The sequence below is a fragment of the Plectropomus leopardus genome, chromosome 6 (genome assembly GCF_026936395.1).
Source record: "Plectropomus leopardus strain MGB_pleo_1.0 chromosome 6, ASM2693639v1, whole genome shotgun sequence".
Taxonomy (NCBI): domain Eukaryota; kingdom Metazoa; phylum Chordata; class Actinopteri; order Perciformes; family Serranidae; genus Plectropomus; species Plectropomus leopardus.
In genome coordinates this window covers 26,146,945-26,170,713 of record NC_142181.1, presented here as the reverse complement: position 1 = coordinate 26,170,713, position 23,769 = coordinate 26,146,945, and the positions used below count along the sequence as shown (strand labels likewise).

At 37.8% G+C, this 23,769-nt stretch overlaps 2 protein-coding genes and 3 pseudogenes across 2 annotated transcripts; 4 read left to right on the top strand and 1 right to left on the bottom strand.

The window, feature by feature from the left end:
• Positions 1 to 939, top strand: LOC148189403 (odorant receptor 131-2 pseudogene; annotated as a pseudogene).
• A 2,495-nt stretch (positions 940 to 3,434) lies between these two features.
• On the top strand, positions 3,435 to 4,373 carry LOC148189402 (odorant receptor 131-2-like). Its single transcript, XM_088078351.1, has one exon. The coding sequence runs from the start codon at positions 3,435 to 3,437 to the stop codon at positions 4,371 to 4,373; it is 939 nt and encodes a 312-aa protein (XP_087934477.1).
• Positions 4,374 to 8,565: 4,192 nt separating this feature from the next.
• LOC148189401 (uncharacterized) lies at positions 8,566 to 18,036 on the bottom strand. Its single transcript, XM_088078350.1, has 5 exons — positions 18,012 to 18,036; positions 9,830 to 10,761; positions 9,501 to 9,662; positions 9,315 to 9,407; positions 8,566 to 8,868 (listed from the first exon to the last, which is right to left on the bottom strand). Exons 1-5 carry the CDS (start codon positions 18,034 to 18,036, stop codon positions 8,566 to 8,568), a joined length of 1,515 nt encoding a protein of 504 aa, XP_087934476.1.
• Positions 18,037 to 18,107: 71 nt separating this feature from the next.
• Positions 18,108 to 19,046, top strand: LOC121943462 (odorant receptor 131-2 pseudogene; annotated as a pseudogene).
• Positions 19,047 to 22,460: 3,414 nt separating this feature from the next.
• LOC121943653 (odorant receptor 131-2 pseudogene) lies at positions 22,461 to 23,381 on the top strand (annotated as a pseudogene).
• The last annotated feature ends 388 nt before the right edge of the window (positions 23,382 to 23,769 follow it).

Genomic DNA, 23,769 nt, shown 5'->3' with positions numbered 1-23,769 from the left:
ATGGCTAACAACAACTCATTAGTTGGTGGTGAATCTGTGACACGACGTAACAGTAACATGATCATTGTAATACAGGTTTTGGTGTATGTTTTCCTATGCATCAATTTTTTGCTGCTCACAACCTTTTTTATGAAGGATTTCTTCTACAAAACCATGCGCTACATCTTATTTGCTACTACATTACTGTCTGATTGTCTGATCTTGATTCTATCAAATTTCTTGGCCATCTATGACATTTTTCAGTGGACCATGCAATTATGGTTATGTCTCATTTTCTGCATTTTGTTATTTGTGTACACTGTCATCACACCACTTACTCTGACAGCAATGACCCTGGAGCGCTATGTGGCCATATGCATGCCCCTGCGCCACGGAGAGCTGTGCTCCACACGCAGCACTATGCACTGTATCTTCATCATTCATGGCCTCAGCTCTGTACCCTGTTTTGTTATTGTCCTTATCTTCTTTGCATCAGCTCCTCTCAGCTTCTACACACAATACAGAGTATGTTCAGCTGAGATATTCATTTTCTACAGTTGGCAGGGTCATATCTGGTCAGCAATATATCAGTTTTACTTCTTGATTATGTGTATTATTATTGTATTCTCCTATATTAAGATAATGAAAGTGGCCAAAGCTGCATCAGGAGAAAATAAAAAGTCAACATGGAAAGGGCTCAGTACAGTAATTCTTCATGCTTTCCAGCTGCTGCTCTGTCTCATCCAGCTGTGGTGCCCATTCATAGAAGCTGCTGTACTTCAGATTGATTTTAGGTTATATATTAATGTCAGGTACTTTAATTACATTATATTTTACCTTACTCCAAGATGTCTGAGTCCTCTAATTTATGGCCTCAGGGATGAAAAGTTTTTTCTGGCACTGAAGTACTATGTTTTCTGTGGCTTTGTCAAGAACAATTCTTTTCATTTGACCGATTAGGGCCCAAATGTGTGTCTCACACACACACACACACACACACACACTTTTTTTTCTTTCTTGGTAAATCACCTATCCTATCCCCTTTACCCAATTTTAAAATGTAGTGCATCGTTTCTTTTATCTGAATTTACTTAAAGTTTCTTGTTTATGGTTCAATTAAAAGTTGGTTGCCAAAAAAACCTATGGTGGTGTTAACAATTTAAGCCCCAGCTGAACTGGATAATCTCTCTCTTTTATGCTCTTTGCACATTTGTTTGTTTGAGATGACTGGATTTTTTAAATTCATTGTTTCCATGTATGCCATGTTGATTATACACAACTCTTATGGCACTAAAAGTCAGTTCATGACATGAATTGTCCCATGTCCCTCTAAACATGAACAACACACTGACCCTTAAAGGTGGCAATATTCACAGAATCGAGCAGGTGTTTTATTGCTACTGTAGTTACTAGATTCAAAGATTTTCTCCTTTATTCAGTAACAGCAGACCACCAACTTAAATGTGAGTGTATGGGTGGGAACTCAACACCATGGCTCTAGTTCTCAATTGCTACTTCACAGACTCTGGCTCCCAAAACGCAAGTGACAGCACTCATATCTGGAATACTTTGGCCTCATTGTTGTAAATAAGATATAGAATGAAAATGTATTCATGTTGAGGGCAACTTCCTTTCAAAATAAAAAGTTTTTTGCATGTGTTGTCTCTGTTTCCATGGAAATAAATGTGGTCTGACTCATAACTGGTGTCATGTCAGTAGAATCATATATGTAATGAAACCTAGTTTTTACTCCGGCAAGTGGGTCGAACATTAGTCTCAACCTAGCAACAGAGACGTTTTATGGACTTTGCTGAGTCCGCTGGCCAACTTGAGCTCATATTATCTAAAAATTGTGGGGTATTCCAAACTAAATTAGTACCACAGATATGAACACAAAACGTCCTTGCTAGCTCAACCTTTTAAAGGTACCTGCTGAAAAAAAAACATTTCTTTTTCCATATACAGATTTAACTACATCTCCAAACTTCACTTGCATTTTTAAGTTACTGCACTGTGTCATTGGGGCATCTGATGGAGGATACCAGAGGATGCCAAACATTTTCAATAACTCAAGAGAATAGTAAAGTCCAAAAGTCACAATTAATGAGAAGAAAGTTAGATGTAATAATTTTTAAATTTATAACAGGTTGTTATCTCATGATGTATTTTCCTTAAATCTATATTATATGGTGTTTAGCTTTTCAAAACCAACTTTTTTTTTACAGTGGTAACACTCTGGCTTGCTGCCCTCCTAGTAGGCACACACCTGCATTGACAAACAGCACCATAAATTATATTAATGAAGGAATTTTAATTTATTAGAAAATAAAATCAATTTAATTTGACAAAATACTTAGCCTATATAAGTATTGTAGCAGTGCCCACATTTCCCACCATGGCCAGTGCTTGTCCTTCTATATTTGGATCCCCATGTGCACCAGCATAAGCATTAGCTATTCCTCCTGAAGTTCACACAAATACATTCATACACTCTTACAAAAATACCATGGATGAACACAACAAATAAAAATGCATATCTTGTTGGTTTAACAGTGAATCTGGAAGAGAAAAAAAAGTCATGATTTTATCAAAAATTAAGCCAAACCGGGATTATAATTCAATCACAATTCCAAAGAATTAATAGCAGACTTTTATCTTCATACAAACAGTAATTCTTAAGAAACATAAATGGCTGTCTGACTGACCCAGATTTCTTTATTATCCATCCTGTACTTTCACATAGTTAGTTCCAAGAAAGCAGGGTACTAAAAAACATGACGAGGTGGCCACCACGGTGTTAAACGGATGAGTTCACCTTTTGCAAGCTGACAGCAGAGTTTGTATTGGTTTGTTGAGGCACATTGCATTCTGGTAGTTGCAGGATTTCTACCCCGTGAACAAAAGTGAAGGCCACAGGACTTTTTCCTGTTTTCTCTGTTCGTGTAGCACCAGTTTCAAAAGTATTAGTATCTTTCTACTGCATAGACAGCCTAGTTTAATGAAAAGACCATCTTTTCAGCACTGAAATACTTCTTAAGAGCAACATTTGCAGGAATTCAGCATCGAGAAAGGGGAGAGGTTAACAGTAACATTTAAGACAACCCTCACAAACACAGCTGTATGATTATAGGCTAAGGCTGGCTCAAAGGACATACTGTATAAAGTCTTCATGCACAGTCCTCTCAGAACTCAGCAGAAGACCTTCGTGTGTGGAGCTTTGGGTCACAAGTCCATGTTATTACAGGGGTGGTTTGGTATACCTTAAGATCTTTTTAGCTTTGGCCTGCTGATATGTTTCTGTGAAATTAATTGTACATATATGTCATATGTTACTGGCGTATTGTTTTTGTTTTGGTCTATGCAAATTCTACCAGTTGCAGCTGGGAGGTCCTTCATATCGAACGTATTTTCCTGTATTACCAGCACCATATCAGAATTAAACAGCAGAGAGATATATGGCTAACAATAACTCGTCAGTTGGCGGTGAATCTGTAATGCAAAAGATCACTGATCGGGCCATTGTGGTACAGGTACTAGTGTCAGTTTTCCTATGCATCAACTTTTTGCTGCTCACAACCTTTTTTATGAAGAAAATGTTCTACACAACCACCCGCTACATCTTATTTGCTACTACATTACTGTCTGATTGTCTGATCTTGATTCTATCAAATATCTTGACCATCTTTGACACTTTTCAGTTGACCATGCAAATATTGTTATGTCTCATTTTCTGCATTTTGTTATTTGTGTACACTGTCGTCACACCACTTACTCTGACAGCAATGACCCTGGAGCGCTATGTGGCCATATGCATGCCCCTGCGCCACGGAGAGCTGTGCTCCACACGCAGCACTATGCACTGTATCTTCATCATTCACGGCCTCAGCTCTGTACCCTGTTTTGTTAATGTCTTAATCTTCTTTGCATCAGCTCCTCTCAGCTTCTACACACAATACAGAGTATGTTCAGCTGAGATATTCATTTTGAACAGTTGGCAGGGTCATATCTGGTCAGCGATATATCAGTTTTACTTCTTAATTATGTGTATCACTATTGTATTCTCCTATATTAAGATAATGAAAGTGGCCAAAGCTGCATCAGGAGAAAATAAAAAGTCAACATGGAAAGGGCTCAGAACAGTAATTCTTCATGCTTTCCAGCTGCTGCTCTGTCTCATCCAACTGTGGTGCCCATTCATAGATGCTGCTGTACTTCAGATTGATTTTAGGTTATTTATTAATGTCAGGTACTTTAATTACATTATATTTTACCTTACTCCAAGATGTCTGAGTCCTCTTATTTATGGCCTCAGGGATGAAAAGTTTTTTCTTGCACTGAAGTACTATGTTTTCTGTGGCTTTGTCAAGAGCAATTCTTTTCATTTGACAAATTAGGGCCCAAATTTGCTACAGAAATTAATAATGTATTCTTTTTAGCATAAAATGTCAATTAATAATTAAAATTGTGTTACTGTTTCCATAAATTATAACTAAAATCACTTTTATTGGTCCATGACTGTATTTATATTGTATAAGTGATACTCTCTTTTCTTGATTCTTGCTTCTCTGGTTGTTTGAGATAAGGGAGAGACTTCAAGTGGTTGTATCCAAAAAGACAGTCAATATGCTACATGCATAATTTAGTTGGCAATTTAATTGGATGGCTGTCCGTGTCCCAGTATACAAGCACTGAAGAGTCAAAAAATTGGTTTAATTGACAAAAGTATGTTCAACTCTGCCACAGCAGCTGATGACATGCCCCTTTTCAGCTCGCTGCTATATGAACCTATATTATTGATACAGTCTATGATAAAGACCAAATCACAATCATAAACATAATTTTTTAATAATTTTGGTTTAGAAAAATGTTGCAACACTTAGGCTACATCTATTCAAACGGCGCTGAGCAAACTCTACCTTTAGTGATTAGTTTGAGCAATCAAAAAAAGTCAATATCCTTTTAATTTCATGCAATATTTAGAATATTTATACTGCTTTACCTTGTCTTTACACAGTCCTTACTGAACAGCAAAGTTGCTGCTCTACTGCTTCCTTGATCAGAGATTGTCAAAGATAAAGAGAAGCAAACATTCAAATATAATGTACAATTAAGCTAATAAGTCTATTGATTTTTTTTAGGTAGCTAGAAATGTTTTCCCATCTACAGCAGGACATTGTTTTTGTGTTGTGGGACTGAACTTAACTTATCAGAGGAGGGGTGACTGAGATGTGACCTTTTAATGTAAATTAAATATCAAATACAACCCTTTAATGTTGTATGTCCTTCATCTGAGCCAACACTAAAATCACAAGCCACTGGTGTGTATTGTTTTTATTTTGGTCTATCCAAATTCTGTCAGTTGCAGCTGTGAAGTCCTTTATATCGAACTTATTTGACGAACTCACCACAGTAAAGTTAGGTGTTGGAATGAAAAATCAGAGGGATATATGTCTGACAACATCTCAGCAGATGGTGGTAAATGTGGAATGCAAGAGATTAATTAATTATTGGGTCATCGTATTACAGGTATTGGTGTCAGTTTTCCTTTGCACAAACTTTTTGCTGATCACAACCTTTCTTATGAAGGGATTTTTCTACAGAACCATGCACTACATCTAATTCACTATAACCCTGTCTACTTGTCTGATCTTGATTGTAAAAATATCTTGCTAATTTATGACCATTTTCAATTAACCATGCAATAAATACGGGAGTCAGGACATTGTGTCCAAGACCCCGGCACTTTACTGGGCGGCACTTTCATATACAATATGTATAGAAGCTAAACTATAAAAAATACAATAAGTCAGATGCACAACAGGTTACAGAAATAATTTATTATAAAGTAATGAGGCTTTATAAATAAACACAAAATACTGTCCAGGTGTTGTTCTATGGCCTAATACCTCCAGACAATGCTTTCAAAGGCCTAACAAAGGAAACGTTTGCAGCAGATGGTTATGAAGAGCATTCAGCAGAGATGTGGCTTCATACTGAACTAAAAATGGCTAACTTCCTGTTCTGGATCAAAGCACATGTTAAACTCAAGGAAAAATAAAAGGCTCAGCAGGGGCACTAATTCACCAAATGTGGAGGGCAAACATTATCCTATTTGACATTTGTGTGAAATCTTGTCAAAGTGAGTGTATGGTTCTCGAGTTGTGGCCAAGAGTCCCAAATAGACATTTGTGCCAAATCTGAAGCAATTCGCTAAAAGTGCTCTTGAGATATCACGTTCAAAGGAATGAGATGGACCAGGTCATAGTGACCTCGACTTTTGACCACACAAATCTAATCAATTCTGTGTTTTGTCCAAGTAGAAGTTTCTGCCAAATTAAAGGAATTCCTTCAAGGTGTTTTTGAGATGGGCGGCACGGTGGCTTTGTGGTTAGCACTGTTGCCTCACAGCAAGAGGGTCCCTGGTTTGAATCCCGGTTAGAACGGGGTTCGGGGTTCTGTGTGGAGTTTGCATGTTCTCCCCGTGTCTGTGTGGGTTCTCTCCGGGGTCTCCGGCTTCCTCCCACAGTCCAAAGACGTGCAGCTTAGGTTAATTGGTGACTCTAAATTGCCCTTAGGTGTGACTGCGAGTGTGTACACTGTAAAAAAAATCAAGGTGGTTCAACTTAAAAACGTAAGTTAATTTGCTGCCTCATAAACATGAGTTAACTCAACTTAAAGATAATTTTTGTTTCAATTCACACATTTAAGTTATACAAGTTGTTTAATTAATGATAATGTATTGTTTGAACTTGATACTTTGAGTTAAAACAACTTACTATGTTACATTATCCATTCAATAAAACTTGTTTTGTCTTGTTAAATCAACATACAATTCCACATTATTTCAACTCACAAAGTTAAGTTCTAGAAGTCTTTAATTAATGATAATTCATTGTTTGAACTTGATAGTCCAAGTTAAAACAACTTACGATGTTACATTATACATTCAATAAAACTTGCTTTCTATTGTCAAAGAAACACACAATTCCACACTATTTCAACTCACATTTTTAAATTACCATATTCATACCAATTGGATTTTCAAGTTATGTTTACTCATGTTTTTAAGGCAGCAAATTAACTTCAGTTTTCAAGCTAACTAAACTAACATTTTTAATTTTTATGCCTTATCTTGACTAATAATGGCAAGTTTACCAGTTTCACAACAAACTTACAACTTATCTGTTCAAAAACATTTATTTGAACAATTGCCTCAGCCTTCAACTCATTTGAACACACTTAGGGCAGACGCCGGATAACACACAATGCTAAAAGCCAAAATAAATGAAAGGATTTATCTCCAAGACCTACACAACAAACCGATGTGTGTTGAAGTGAGACTGTTATGCATGTTAAATAAGAAAATTTAAACAATATGTTAAACAACAGTCACCCTATAGCTGCCCTAATTCACTTGTGACTGTTCTGATGATTTGTGAAGTGCATTTCACATTCAAAAAATGCGTTAAAGAAAATCATGTCTGAAAAGAGAGCACCCCAGACCATCAGTTTAAAATAAAACAATTAAATAACCATGCTTTAAATCCTGAGACTGTTGAATGCTTACATAAGACAAGTATGGCATTTAACATTCATAAAATAATATAGTATGTTAAATAAAAATAGTCTGCCTGAGCAGAGACCATCACCTCTTGTAATCAGTCCAACAAAATGAAGTGGGCCAATAGAAATCCTTTAAACCCTGTGATTGTTCTTATGGTTTGTGTAAAAGTGCATTTCACATTCAAAAAATCTGTTAAAAGAAAATCATCTGCCTGAGCAGAGAACAGTAGAAAATGAAGTGGTTAAAATGAAGTGGTTAAATAACTGTGCTGTAAATCCTGAAACTACTTTGGACTACTGCAATGGACAAGTATATTGCAAGCCCTTTTAACATTTAATCAGTAGTGGTAGCAAATGTACACAGCAAAAATTTTTTTTTTTTTTTGACTACTTTGAATCCCGAGCTAGCATATCCATAGTGTAATTTTGACTACTAGCAAGACTAATTAAGGATATCTACAATTATTTTCTCACTAGTCAAAATGTTAATTCTTGATATCAGTAATTAATTGCTTACTAATGGAAATGTTCATTGTAGATGTCTGCAACTTGCTGAATTAAAACAAAATATCATTTCCACTAGTGAAAACTAAAATACTAGTCAGCCCTACTGATTAAATGTTAAAAAGGGCTTGCCATACAACTGCATTCAACATCCATAAAACATACAGTATGTCTTAAATAAAATTCTGCCTGAGCAGAGAACAGCAGAGACCATCACCTCTCATAATCAGTCCAACAAAATGAAGTGGGTCAATATCAGTTCTTTATATCCTTAGACTGTGCTTAAAGTTATTTTAAGTGTGTGTAATTTCCATGTCCACTTCAGTCCTATTCCACTGAAAAGATAGAAATGGGAACTTTTTTTTTTTGGTGAAATACAAGTCTTTCCTTTTAAAGTCTCAGACAAACCAGCCTCTAACACAACAAGTCTGTATTCAACAGAATGAGCAAAATTATTGACAAGGAACTCTTTCCAGATGATGAACAGAAGTTACAGTTTGTACCTCAGGATCCTGTTTCTTATACCGTGTACTTTCGAGCAGAGGCTTGGTCTGCTTTGATCTTCATCACCACTCTCTGAAGAAACTCAAAGGAATACCTCATGGCTTCTGGATACTCAAGATTCACACAGTAGATGACGCCCATCAGCATGGCAAAGCTGAATGGCACATCTTTCATGTTGTGCAGCACAATCGTCTCCTCGACCACAACTGCCACACCGAAGACCTCACGTGGAAAGGCATTCCGTTCAGCATCTTCATAGCCTATCAGTAGGCCAAGTTGCATCCCCTTCATGGCTTCATCCAGAGCCCCAACATGAGCCTTGAAAAAAGCAGAAATGATAATGTAATTGTTGTCGTCGACAAGTAAATAGGCTTTACAAGGCTAATTCAAATTTCAGTCATCATAATCCTTAAAAATAGAACAAGGAAGTCATGCCCCCCATTTTGTCCGTCGGTCCCCAGAACAGTCTGAACCAACATAAAAACCAAATATTAATTCATTTCAGGATTTTAATCCTTTAAATGGTCTTCTTTACTCTAACGGCAGAGGGATCAAAATGTTAGTTTTAATGATCCAATGGGAACATTTTATCCTTAAGGTTGTACGGTTTAAATATGAAAATTTTATTTAAAAAAAAAAAGCCAAATTTATGACCATTAGAATGAACACAGCCAATAGGATAAACAAACAAAACAACAAAAGTGAAACAGACAAAACATACACACATCTGCAGTTTTGAATGACAGATATAGTTATGGTCTTACATTACACATCCTGATGACGTCTGATGGATCTTCGCCGGTTATGAAGTGTGGCAGGCCGAGCAGAGCAGCAGTCCTCCTCCTCTCGTTTGTGTCCTACGAGACAAAGGAACATGCAGTACCATAAAAATCTTATAGCAAACATAACAAAGGGTGCCTAAGTTTATGGTCATCAGCTCCTCCACTTACATCTTTCTCAAGGCAGTCCAAAATGTCTCTGAGTGATTGCTTCTTTCCAGACCTGGTTGCTGCTTTGTACATCTCCAGCAGTCTTGGTACCAGGCCATCAAGTCCGTTGAGAAAAGATTCCAGCAAGTCTGTGGTGACGATTCTCTTAAACTCTGCCCTAATCTGAGGAGACATAAACAGAAAATATTAGTCAAACACATTGCTGAATAGGACACAGTATACAGTATCTGACACAACATGCTTTATGTCTTTGTGTAATTAATGTACAATGTGTTGCATGGTAATTTTACACTCTAAATAAAATTCGATTGAATTGTGTAACTGATTACCTGTCTCTCATTGAACAGAGCAGGCCATCTGGAAGTGACTTCTGTTATGAGTGGCTGATCTCCAACAATCTCTTTTCTGCGCTGGGAAAACGTAGCGGCCATCAGGTCTTCTACCAGCTGGTGATCAGGGTCCTTTTTCAGCATTTCAACCTCCATCATCTTACGCTTTTCCTCCAAGTCGTCAGAAGTCTGTCCTTCAGGTGGATCTGGACAGTAGTTGACCTCACCTTTCTTGGACTTCTTTACACGTTTTCCCTTGACATCTCCTGCTTTTCTTTTGTTTATTATGACCTCAGGACATCCTGCAGCACTTAACTTTTGCCGATAGTTTCCGAGCTTAAATTTCAGGCTGTGAAACCACGAGTACCATCCTTTTTCAGACCCTGGGTCCTTCAGACTGGGATGCTTCTCTACGAGCGATTTGGCTACACTCTCGTAGTGATGCCTGTCAGGATAAGCACTAATCTTCGACATACTGTCTGCAAGTGTGTCAAGGATACCAGTCTTTAAACCTTTAGGAATCACCATCACAGATCCATCCTTAGCATACCTACAATTTGCTTCTTTCAGCTGGAGCTCCACATCATGTGAGAACTGTGGAATCGGGAAGGGGTCAGGCCATTCGGCAGAATCCACACTACTGAGAGATGGGAAGCTGCATGTGTCCAGTGTAGAATCTGAGACGTCATCAGCTATGAACACAACTTTTAATGTTGCCCGCTCTGCAGGGAGGTATTTGATATCTGTCAGGTTGCACAACTGATTATTGAAATCCGGATCCTCAAACTGCAAAATGAATCCACCTCTCAGGCCAAAGTTTGCTCTTAACACCTGGTACAGCTCCTCAACACTTGTGGGGATGTCTTCAATTGAAAGACGTCTGATTTCATTTTCTGATATGATAACGCAGCAGCATTGTAGACCACTTTTACCTGAAAAGGGAGAAAAATATATCCTTTTAAGTTCAAATATTCAGTAAAGGGTCCACATGTCTGTCCTTAAACATTTTAATCACAAAATAGGATTTATTCAAAAATATAATAGGCCAGAGTACAGGCAAAAGTGGCCAAAATTAGATATTTTTTTTCTCATAAGCAAAAAAAAATGTATTCAGATGTAGTCTTTTATGTCATAATAATTCATAATTAAAATAGTTAAACTGGCATTTAAATGGTGAAAATCCTGAAAATTATTGAATGCTTTATATTTTGGATTAAGTTGGAAGCTATTTAAGTGATTTATGAAAAAAAAAAAAAAATCAGAAAAAAATATAGATGTTTTATGATTTCATAGCAGTTTTTTTGTGCGGGTACATTTTTGGCACGAAGGTGTCCAGAGTATAGTAAATGCATCAGAGTATAAAAGACATGAAAGAAAATGTAACTAAAAGACACGTTTTTGAAAAAATTCATGCATGAGGCTGTAACACAGCCAAAAGATCACCAGATCAAAAAAATCAAAGTTAAGAAAATGTACAAAAATGCCCAAAGAGGATATGAGGGTTAACAAAAGTAGAATTTGGGGCAGAACTGTTGTAAACAATTGCATTAGATTACACAGGGGTCCTAATAAAATGGCCACTGAATCTATATAAGCATGTATATTATGCATGTATACGAGTTAGGGCTGAATAGTCAAATTTATTGAAATGATCAATTAATTGAAATTTTATCAAAATTGCAATATGGCCTACTTAAATTTTCACATCACGGGAGGTGCCATTTTTGTTAAAGACAAAATGCCATTTTAAATTTAAAATTGTCATTCTAAATAGATGTCCTAAAACCATATTCTACAGACTTAAGAATTATCTTTGTTTGGTCCAGTTCCTGCAAAATCACACTATAGTGATTTTAATGTTTTCAATAAAAATTATATAATGTAAAATGATCATTCCTCTAGTAACACAAATCATCTTAATTGCAATATAATCAAAGCAGTCAAAATAATGACAATTGGACATTTTTTAAGGTCGTTCAGCCCTAATTAAGTGTGTAATTACTTACAGCATGTTTATTTCAGCAAGAATGTCCTGGGAGTGACTAAGAGACGACCTTGAATGAAGTATGACACCAGTGGCACGTAGTCATTGAGATCCTCTGGTTTCACCAAGAGGCATTCAGTAGGACTTTTCTTCACAAGATGATAACTCCGCAGATGTTCCACATAGTACGTTGTTAAAGGTTCAATAATGAAGCAAACATTACTAGCCAGCACAATGCATATTTCCAAAATCCTTCCAAAGTCTGGTAGTCCACTTGTACTCCCAGCAGGGAGAATCATTCCCTTTGAATATTTTGTTCCATTTAGGAAGACATAAGGGGTCAGTCCAACTGTGTCAACATCACTGTATCTATTCAAGATAGCTTGTCTGACACCACTGTCTAAGACTTCCAGGCACACATCAGACACCTTTGCAGTCTCAGTCTCAGGCTTGAAAATGCTTGGCATTTCAAGATAATGTGCCAACATAAGTTGATGTCTTGTGGCCAGGGTAAGCAGAATGTTTTTAAAATTGTTGGCATCATGCACAACCTTCTTAAAGAAAGAATGTTTTGCCTCAAACCTGATTGTCCACCACTCAATTGGGGGTCCAAACTTTGAATAAGATATGGATAATGCTCAATAAAGTGATGTTTGGGACGCAACTTGTTATGTGGGAAAACTGTCAGCAGCAACTGTCTGTGGTCCGATATTTTTGATTGTAAATAACAAACTGAGTCTGGAGTGAAATATGGGGTCGACAATAACTCCACCAAGTCTTTGAGCTCAAGGACTAATTCCCATGTTAGATCACCTTCTGGAACACGGTGACCGATGATCAGGGAAGGAAACGCACAAGACTCCAGTTTTCATGTCCATTACCATTTAGAGTCCTGTTCTGTTTAAAAGTTGATGGAAGTTTCTGAGGGCAGTTTGTCTTGTCAGAGAATTTAAAAGGAAAACCTTGTATTTCACTATTAAGCTCATCCAATGTGAAATACTTCTTAGAAATAAAATCTGCAAGGCACAGACTTAGTTCTACAGGTACAATGCCTTCCAGCACATCATGTAGAAAAATCAGGTGGAAAGCCTCTGCATGCATGAAAACCTGCCAATCTGTTAAGAGGACATTCCTGCTTTCACACCATCAACAGACACAAGTTCACTCTGCTTCAACACATCTACAGCTCCATCATACAACTCTGGTGACCGAAACAAAGTTCCCACTTCTAACATCACAAGTCTGTATTTCTTCTCGATTAGCCAGACAAAACCTACAAAACTTCTCCACATTAAAAGATTCTTGAATCCACCTAAGGAGTGTGCAGCCAAGGTTGTCAGCAGCAACATACACAATGGTCCTTTTACATTACAAGCAAGTTTCTCCACGTGATACACCAACTGTTTCCTAGATACTGAACATCTTAATCAGTGGCTCCAAAACCCTATTATACCCAGTAAATCTTGATATGCACAGTCTTACACAGTAAAGCTAGATAGATTGATGACAGTGCTGACTTGTATTTTCTTGGCAAATTGGCAAGAACCCAATAAACACCACAGACTTTGTGTTTTTTTCTGGATGTGCCTAAAGGATTACAAATTTCGAAATCATCAATGTACAAGGTTATGCATAAACTAACATCTTGGCCTGAGAGAATTTGATTTTCTTTACAATAGTCACCATCCAGAAATGACCTGTAGTGGCCAGACTGTTCAACCTGTTTGTTTTCCCTAATACATGCTGCACCTCCTCTCTTTGAGAACTTCAGAGAGTAATTTTAGAATAGGACATAAACGCACAGTATGAGACCTTTTTTGTATACTCAAAACATATTCAACAGGTTCAATGACAGAAAATATTGTCTATAAAATGACTGCCTTTTATACTCTGTGCCTAGAGGTCCCTCTTGAAAGCAAAGTGAGTGGGTTTGCACTGTAATGCTTCAGTTAATGACAATGTCAATTCTTCAGATGAGCAATTATGTCCCTTCAAAATATTTTCAATTGCCTGCTTACTTATTTGTCCAGTACTTTCACCAATATCAAATAAATCATCCACAATTACTTGAACTGCTGACTGTGACACATGAAGGACGGCTTGCAGTCAAGGGATGCAATTCATTGAATAGACTTATGTACAGGCTGAAAATCAGGTTCAGTCAACACATCTGGTGACACTAAATAATCCAAGTCATCCTCTTCATCATTTACAAAGGCTTGACTGTGGCACCTAACAACAAGGTCAGGTCTGAAATCCTGAAACGAGAAGCACGATGATACCCCACTTCTATGGGCAGTAAAAGTTGAGAATACCCTAGACTTAAAAAGAGCATCCCACAAATGGGCAATTCACAGTCTCTAGTTTTCAAATGTCTCTTTAAATGAAGAAAATATTGTTTGATGTTGGTTGGTGCTGAAAAGTACAAAGTTCACAGCGTAATTTAGCAACTGGATTTGATCCGTTTTGTGCTCCTTTGTATGTCTCACAAAGTCTGCATGGGATTGGAGAACTGTTAGACAGTTTGGATAAATGCAGCTCAAGCCCTGCCTTCCACGTCCATGATTGTCTTTATAATGACTCACTATTGTTTTTTCATTGTAAGTGGCAAAACTGCAAAACTTACAACTCCATTCTCATCCACAGTTGCAGCCAAACTTCAATGAAAGAACCATCTGCACCTGAAACACAGAATATAAATTAGAACATAGTATAAATAACCTGTATTTAGTCATATGAGCTGAAAAAATGACAAAGAATAAACTGCACACAATGGCAACAGTAATCAGAACCATTTAGCATTAGCAATTTAGCTTTTAAAAATTGGAGCATTAACAAAATATCAAATCCTTTGGTTTTAACATTATCTTGCCATTAATACTACATGCAGTATCAATGGACAAAATTACTGGCAAACGGGAAAGGAAAACAGTTCAAAAGTGTGTCTACAATACACACACACACATATATATATATATTTGTCACTGCTCTGTCTTGTAAGGTACACCAAACAACATGAACATAATTCTGCTGCAAAGCCTACTTAACCCTTTAAGACCTGAGCCTCAAAATGTCCGCCTGGTCTTTTTTTCTTATTTTGATTACAAAAAGGTCAGAAAATGTCCTGTGAGTGCTGGTGCCCATTTTCAAGAAGAAACTTTCATTTTCTGGCAGTTATTTATGATTTACTGCCTGTTGTCAGAGTGTAATGATAGTTAAAATGAAGAAAAACACTAAAACGGAATTTGATTTTAGTGTTTTAATGGGGGGACAAAATGAAACTGAGCATACTTTTTTGTGTGTGTATTTCAAGAGCTTGGGGCAAAATGAAATTACTGTAATAACACCATATTAGCTGTAAAGCTAAACGCCTCAGCTTTCAGAAACCATTGGATGTTTTCCGATAGCACAAACGGTGACATTTATGGTATTCCAAAGTGCGCTAGCCCAAACGTGTGGCCGATGACGCACTAGGATTTGAAGGGTTAATGGCAGCTCCCCCACAGCCAAGATGGCGTTAGTCAACTTTTTTCCCGCCTTAAAACCCTCAGGTTTAGCTTGAGCTGAACACACAAAACAAACGCTTACGCTAAGCTTATGAGAAAAAGCAACTCGCAGTCCCGGTTATGTTAAATAACCCTCTCAATTTCTCTGGAGCAGCTCAGTAACAACACAGCAGAGGCGGGCGGTACGCACACACCGTTAATTAGGAATATCACGACACACAGAACCTCTTTCAAAGCCGCTAGCTCAGCCACAAACAACGGTTACCATACAAAACTTTTACCAAGCGCCATGAATGTGTGTTATTATTACTAGTTTAAAAATCGAGTTGACTGAAAAGGAATGCAATCACTCACCTTGCTTCGCTGCTGTGAAAAGTCCCGCCGTCGCGCCGCCAGGTCACACAAAGGGCCGGTGATCTCGCTGACAAAACGTATTCCTCCGCCGCTTGCCTTTTCAATTGCCGACAGTGTGCTCACGTGGTGTTCTGCTTCTTTTGTAAATGGCGAATTAAAAATCGGGTGGGGCACCTGCTGTAGTGTTAAAAAAAATCTTACATCCTTGTTATTTATCCCTTATTAGTACCGAATTCCCGGGACTATTTTTACTGCGCAGTAATATTTGCGCCGCAGGTCACATTATGTGATCTCGCTGGCAAAACATATTCATCCGCCGCTTGCATTTTAACCGTGCCGATCTGCTCTGTTGGTGTTCCTCTTCTGTTAATGGTGAATTGCAACCAGAACGAGCATGGGGATGTAGTGTTAAAAAATTCTTATACCCTTGTTGTTAGCTTCGTCCCATATTAGGCAAGACCAAATTTCCGGGACTATTTGCAACGTGCATTAATATGGCCCTTGATGCTGAGAGATCCGGTTACCAAAATTACTATTTACACTGATGAGTTAAGTTAAGACATTGAAATTTACATTTCATTTAACTGACTTACAAACCTGAATTGGAATACTCTTAACTCGTGATATTAAGTTGAAATTTCATAACTCATTATGTTACATAGAAGTAACTTAAAGAAATAACTTACTATGACTTATTGATCATATTCTTTTTTACAGTGTATGGTTGTTCGTCTATATGTGTTGGCCCAGCGATAGTCTGGCGAACTGTCCAGGGTGTACCCCGCCTTCCGCCTGATGACAGCTGGGATTGGCTCCAGCCCCCCCGCGACCCTTACGAGGACAAGTGGTTACAGAAAATGACTGACTGACTGTTTTTGAGATCTCACATTCCTGAGAATGGGACCTATGGACCAACAACCCAAAAACATTATGGCTCTGGCCACAGCTACTGCTGGTGCGGAGGCATAAAACAGGAGATCAACACTGTACATGACTGCTAGTGATGCAGAGTTTCTGTGTTGTGAGTTAAGTAATGTTATCAATGACTTTGCTCATCACATCCAGTGGATGTCAGTAAATCTGGGTAAAATACAGACTTCGCACAACCTGTGCAAATCTTAATTTAGCTTGTTAGCATACATTGCAAACATTTCCAAATTAAAACTAAACACAAAGTACAGCTGAGGAAAATATTCAGTCAGGAATCAGAACAGACTGGGCCAGCTGAGATTTTGAACTGTTGTTGGCACTTCATGAAAAGTCACTGGGCCATCAAAACAGGAACAAATCATCCCGAGGGAACATGAATGTTTGTACAAATGACTGCATATAGAGGTGGACAACATGACAGCTCCCTAAACGTGAATCCATAACATCTCGATAGTCCCCAGTTGCTGGCTGCACCTAAGGTCATAAACCTCTCCCCTTCCATGATAGTGAATGGGACATTGGTCAAACTAAAACATCAAGGTAAACGTCATATACCTTATTCACAAAGATGGTATCTGTCATTTGAAGTATTTCTCATCATGCTGGTGAATCTTTAAATGCTTTGGTTAATTTAAAAGTTTTCTTTTCATTTTAGGCTACCATAGGGGGTGTGAGGTCATGACTGACGGCTGTGTGTCTCATTTGGTGTGCTAACAATCAATGGTGCTGCTCGTGATTGGGTCGGAAAGGTGTATGGGCAGCAAATTGATACCATAACTCCACTTCTGGATTTCTACTGCACAGAGTCTTGCTTCAAAATCAATCCTAGTGGCCTTGTCCAGAATATTTTGGCCTCATTTTTGTACAATGAGAAGAGATCGATATGCATCGTCAGTCTTAATCTAAAATCTACGGTTTGTCAGACATTTTATGGCAATTCATCCAATAGTTTTTGATATCAGTTGGACAAATGACGAGTGACAAATCGCAATTGTACCAAACTGTAAGAACAACTAAAAATAAGAGCCAGATTGGGGAAAAACAAGGAATTTTCCTTTAAGAAAAACATTTGCAGGATTTCAACAACAGTCAGGGGCAGAGGCAGGCATTAGTTACATTTTAGACAACCTTCTGTCCACAAACACACCTGGATGAATTATAGGTAAAGGCTGGTTCAAAGGACATATATATAAAGTCTTCCTGCACAGTCCTCTCTCTCAGAACTCAGAAGAAGACCTTCATCTGTGGAGCTGCATACCAACATGTCACATTACTGCAGGGATGGTTTGGTAAACTTAAAGATCTTTTTAAATTCGACATGTTGTAATGTTTCTGTTAAATTCATTGTACATGTATGTCAGATGCTGCTGGTGTGTATTGTTTTGATTTTGGTCTATGCAAATTTTACCAGTTGCAGCTGGGATGTCCTTCATATCGAACTTATTTGACCAAATCACCACAGAAAAATATGATATCAGAATTTTTTCAGAAAAAAGAGAAATATATGGCTAACAACAACTCATTAGATAGTGCTGAATCCATAATGAAAAAGATTGATTATCGGGTCATGTTAGTTCAGGTTTTGATAGCACTTTTCCTCTGCATCAACTTTTTGCTGATCATAACCTTTTTTATGAAGGAATTTTTCTACATGACCATGCGCTACATCTTATTTGCTGTAACCCTCCTGTCTGATTGTCTAATCTTGATTGTGACAAATATCTTGCTAATTTCTGACTATTTTCATTTAACCATGCAAATATGGCATTGTCTCATATTCTACATTTTGTCAGCGGTGTACACTGTGGTCACACCAGTTACTCTGACAGCAATGACCCTGGAGCGTTATGTGGCCATATGCATGCCCCTGCGCCACGGAGAGCTGTGCTCCACACGCAGCACTGTGCACTGTATCCTCATCATTCACGGCCTCAGCTCTGTACCTGTTTTTATTGTCCTCTTAATCTTCTTTGCATCAGCTCCTCTCCGCTTTCACACACAATACAGAATATGTTCAGCTCTGCTTTTCATCTCGCAGACTTGGCTGATTTATCTGATGTCAGCTATGAAACAGCTTTACTTCTTGATTATGTGTATTATTATTGTATTCTCCTATATTAAGATAATGAAAGTGGCCAAAGCTGCATCAGGAGAAAATAAAAAGTCAACATGGAAAGGGCTCAGAACAGTAATTCTTCATGCTTTCCAGCTGCTGCTCTGTCTCATCCAGCTGTGGTGCCCATTCATAGAAGCTACTTTATTTCAGATTGATTTCAATTTATTTATTCATGTCAGGTACTTTAATTACATTATATTTTACATTGCTCCAAGATGTCTTAGTCCTCTAATTTATGGCCTCAGAGATGAAAAGTTTTTTCTGGCACTGAAGTACTATGTTTTCTGTGGCTTTGTGAAGAACAATTCTTTTCATTTGACAAATTAGGGCCCAAATTTGCTACAGAAATTAATAATGTATTCTTTTTAGCATAAAATGTTAACTAATAATTAAAATTGTGTTACTGTTTCCATAAATTCTAACTAAAATCACTTTTATTGGTCCATGACTATATTTATATTGTATAAGTGATACTTAATCCACATAATCTTTTGGGCAAATTTAATGGCCCATCATGCAGATTATATCCTGTGGTACCTTATCCCACCTGGTATGGAAATTCCTTCTTTAGGTCTTGTGGCTTTTGATGAATTATTACCCCTGTTTATAATTTTGTTTTGTGATGGCTCTTTTTCTTTGAAAATGTCACTGAGAAATTCTAGTAACCACTTGCACAAAAAATCATTCATTCAGATGTTCATCTTTTTTGACTTGTATCATTTTCAATGTTGTATTTTGTTCAATACAATTTTTGTTGATTGCACAAAAAGTATGTTTTTTACTGGTTGGATACTGTCTTTTCTTAGATTCTGGAATCCCTGGTTGTTTCAGATGAGGGAGAGACTTCAAGTGGTTGTATCAAAAAAGACAGTCGGTACGTTCACATGCACAATTTAGTCAAATTACGGTTATAGCTCAATTAGGTCATTGATTTGGATGACTGTCCTTGTACCAGTATACAAGCACAGAAGAATCAAAGAACTCATTTATTGATAGAAGTATGTCCGACTCTGCCACAGCAGCTGATGACATGCTCCTTTTCAGCTAGCTGCTATATGAACATATGTTATTCACTAACATTTTCAAATTAGCACTCAACACAAAGTATAGCTGAGGAAAATATTTAGTTAGAAATCAGAATATACTGGGCCAATTGAGATTTTGAACTGTTGTTGGCACATAAAAAGTCACTGGGTCATCAAAGCGATTACAAGTAATCCTGAGGGGAACATGGATGTTTATATAAATGACTGCATATAGAGATGGACAACAGGATAGCTCCCCAAAAGTGAATCCATAACATCTTGATAGTCCCCAGAAGGTGGCTGCACCTAAGGTCAAAAACCTCTCCCCTTTCATGTCAGTCATTATTTATGGTTCAAAATAAAACATCAAGGCAGTTGGACTGCTGGTAATTTCACAACGTTTAAAGAGATTTAACTGTCATCAGTCACAGCGAAATTGAGCAGAGTATAGTATAAATAATTTATGATTCAGGCTCCCATAAGCTTTAATGAGTTTTGCAGGTTTATTAGTCATACTGGAATGTGTGATCTAGATGCCAATGGAGAAAAACAAACCAGAGTGCCATCATTAGTACACTACCCCACAAAAGAATATAGCAGAAAACTAAAATATACTTATTTTCCATCGATCTCAAGGGGATTACAAAATGTCTGCAAAAAGCAAAGTAAGACAGGTAACTAAAGAGGCAGAAAAAAAAAATCAAAAAATCTAAAAATAAGTCATCAGTCATTTTCTGTAACCGCCTGTCCTTGTAAGGGTGGCGGGGGGCTGGAGCCAATCCAAGCTGACATCGGGCGGAAGGCGGGGTACACCCTGGACAGGTCGCCAGACTATCGCAGTGCCAACACATACAGACAGACAACCATACGCGCTCACAGTCACACCTAAGGGCTGCATGTAAGCTGCATGTCTTTGGACTGTGGGAGGAAGCCGGAGACCCCGGAGAGAACTCACGCAGACACGGGGAGAACATGCAAACTCCGCACAGAAGGGCCCCCGACCCTGGACCGAACCCCGTTCCAACCGGGTTTCGAACTAGGGAGCGCTAACCACGACGCCACCATGCCGCCCTACTTATTTATAAAAATAAGATAACCATATTATAAGGACAAGTCAGAAACATGTCATAAGAAAATATGGTAATAAAAAACAATACCAAAGGAATATGGCGTATACTAAATAGTACTATAAGAAACAACTCTAGAAATCCAAGCTATCCTAAGTATTTTATTGATAAGGATAATGAAAATGGAAGATGTGGCTAATCGTTTCAATCAGTTCTTTTTAAATGTTGGACCTGACCTCCCTTATCCTGTAACATCTGAACAAAATCTGGCTTGTTAGAGAGAAATCTCAGCTCAGTGTTTCTTAAAGCAGCAGATGAGAAAGAAATAGTGGATATTGTCAAAAAATGTCTATTGATTTTACTGACATTAGTGAAAAAGGTAATTGAGGGGATTTTGAAAATTACATACATCTCTAGTTTATGGTTCCAAATCGGTTCATCTCCAAAAAAAATAAAAATAGCTTAAGTTACACTTACTTCCATTGTTCCTCAAAATACTAGAAAAACTCTTCAGCACCAGATTGGACACATTCTTTGAAAAGCACAAATTAGTCTCTGACTGCCAATACAGATTCATATGAAACAGACTGACGTCACTGGCAATAATAGAGTCAGTTGTGGAAATCACAGTTACTATAGATCACAAAAAATATGCAGTTGAGATATTTATTGATCTCCAAAAAGCTTTTGACACAATTAATTATGAGATATTAATTAATAAACCGGAAAGGTATGGTATCAGGTTTATAGCATTAGATTTGGTTAAAAGTTTTTTTTAAGTAAGAGACAACAGTTTGTGAAGTTAGAAAGGTAATTTCTGCTCATCATTTTTTTCGACATTGCTTGTGGTGTCCCCCAGGAGTCAGTGTTGGGTCTTAAGTTGTATATTTCAGTATATCATGGATGGATGCAAAGTATCCAGTGTACTGAAGCTAGTATTGTTTGTAGATGATACAAATATTTTCATTTCTGGGGAGAATTTAAAACAACTATTGTAGGATGTAACCAAGGAAATGAGCAATTTAAAGGTATGGTTTGATGGAAACTCATTATCATTAAACTTAAACTAAACAAAAATGATGTGATTTGGTAACTGTAGAATTAATATGCAAGTAAAAACACAGTTAGACAGGGCTGAAATGGAAAGAGTTCATGAAAATACATTTCTTGGGTTTCCAACAGTTGATAGAACCAGCTTGAAATCACACACTAAACATGTACTTACTAAACTGTCTAGATGTTTCTCAGCACTAATAAAAGCAAAGCAGGTTCTGGATCAGAAATCACCTCACATTCCCTAATGTTCAATAGTTTTACCATATTTAAATTACTGTGCAGTAAACTGAGTTTGGGGTAACTACAAAAGTTCATCACACTCACTTTCTATTTTCCAAAAAAGAGCAAAATGGATCATTCAGATACCTCACTATTTTTACAGGAACAGAAACTGTGGAGAGCAAATTTTCATTTGCAATTCCTCTGCTCATACTCTATTCACTTCTATAAAATCTTCATGCACAGCACAGCCCTCACTCAGAGCACAGAGAGGGCCGACAACATTTGCCAGTAGAAATCTGTGCCACAATGACATGCCACTGCAGAGAAGATAGGGTACTTTGCTTGAACTTGTGTATTTGCTTAGAAAATTGATGGCTAATAACAACTCATTTGTTGGCAATTCTTCACAGCAACAAATCAATGGCCAGGTCATTATTGTACAGATTTTGGTGATGATTTTTCTTTGCATCAATTTCCTGCTTATTGTAACCGTCTTTAAAAAGGAGTGCTTCTACAGAACTACTCGCTATATCTTATTTGCTGTTACACTGCTGTCTGATAGCTTTATGTTATTTATGTCTAATGTCCTGCTCATCTTAAGCTATTTTCAAATTGCTATGCATGTTTGGTTATGCATCATTATCTCTGTTGTGGTGCTTGTGTATCTTATAATCACACCAGTTACTCTGACAGCAATGACTCTAGAGCGTTATGTGGCCATATGCATGCCCCTGCGCCATGGAGAGTTGTGCACCACACGCAGGACTGTTTACTGCATCCTCATCATTCATGCCCTCAGCTCTGTACCCTGTTTTATTGTCCTCGCTGTCTTCTTTGCATCAGCCTATCTTAAATTTTACAAACAGTACCAAATCTGTTCTGTGGAGATATTCATTTTGCACAGATGGCAGGGTCATCTTAGGTCAGCTGTACATCAGTTTTACTTCTTGATTATGTGTATTACTATTGTATTCTCTTATGTTAAAATAATTAAAATAGCCAAAACTGCATCAGGAGAGAACAGAAAGTCAATTTGGAAAGGGCTCAGAACAGTAATTCTTCATGCTTTCCAGCTGCTGCTCTGTCTCATCCAGCTGTGGTGCCCATTCATAGAAGCTGCTGTACTTCAGATTAATGTCACGTTATTTAGGAATGTCAGGTACTTTAACTACATTGTGTTTAATCTTGTTCCAAGATGTCTGAGTCCTCTAATTTATGGCCTTCGTGATGAAAAGTTTTTCCTTACACTGAAAAGTTATGCCTTCTTTGGCTCGTATAAGAGAAATATTTGACAAGGTAGATTAATTATTTTTTAACAGATGAATGCATTAATTGATCAACTAGAAATTCTACTGTGCTTGTGTTATGCTGCTTGGTACTGAAAGTTTTAATGATTATGTGAATGTAGTGAGGTAGGGAGTGGAGCTGGGGGATGGGAGCCAGGGAGCGTGAAGGCAGAGGAAGCAGGTGAGGCTGGCGGTGCTGATGGCGAAGGTGAGGCGAGGAGAAGTGTGAGCAGAGAGTGGGGGTTGTCAGAGGTGGTGAAGGAGGCGAGGAGAAGCGGGGAAAGGGTGCGGGTGTTGTCCGAGGTGGTGAGGGTGGCGAGTGACTTGGCTTGAGGGGAGGGGCTGGGCAGAGAGGCGCTGGAGCTTGGCGAAGGAAGGCACTGGAGAGTGCACA

Excerpts from the sequence above, each read along its gene's own strand:
- LOC148189401 (XM_088078350.1), bottom strand. The coding sequence starts at position 18,036 with ATGAAGGACATCCCAGCTGCAACTG. Across the intron at positions 9,663-9,829 it reads CTCTGTTCAATGAGAGACAG|ATTAGGGCAGAGTTTAAGAG; the intron begins GTAATCAGTTAC and ends ATGTCTCCTCAG. Across the intron at positions 9,408-9,500 it reads TGGACTGCCTTGAGAAAGAT|GACACAAACGAGAGGAGGAG; the intron begins GTAAGTGGAGGA and ends TTTGTCTCGTAG.
- LOC148189402 (XM_088078351.1), top strand. The coding sequence starts at position 3,435 with ATGGCTAACAATAACTCGTCAGTTGGCGGTGAATCTGTAATGCAAAAG.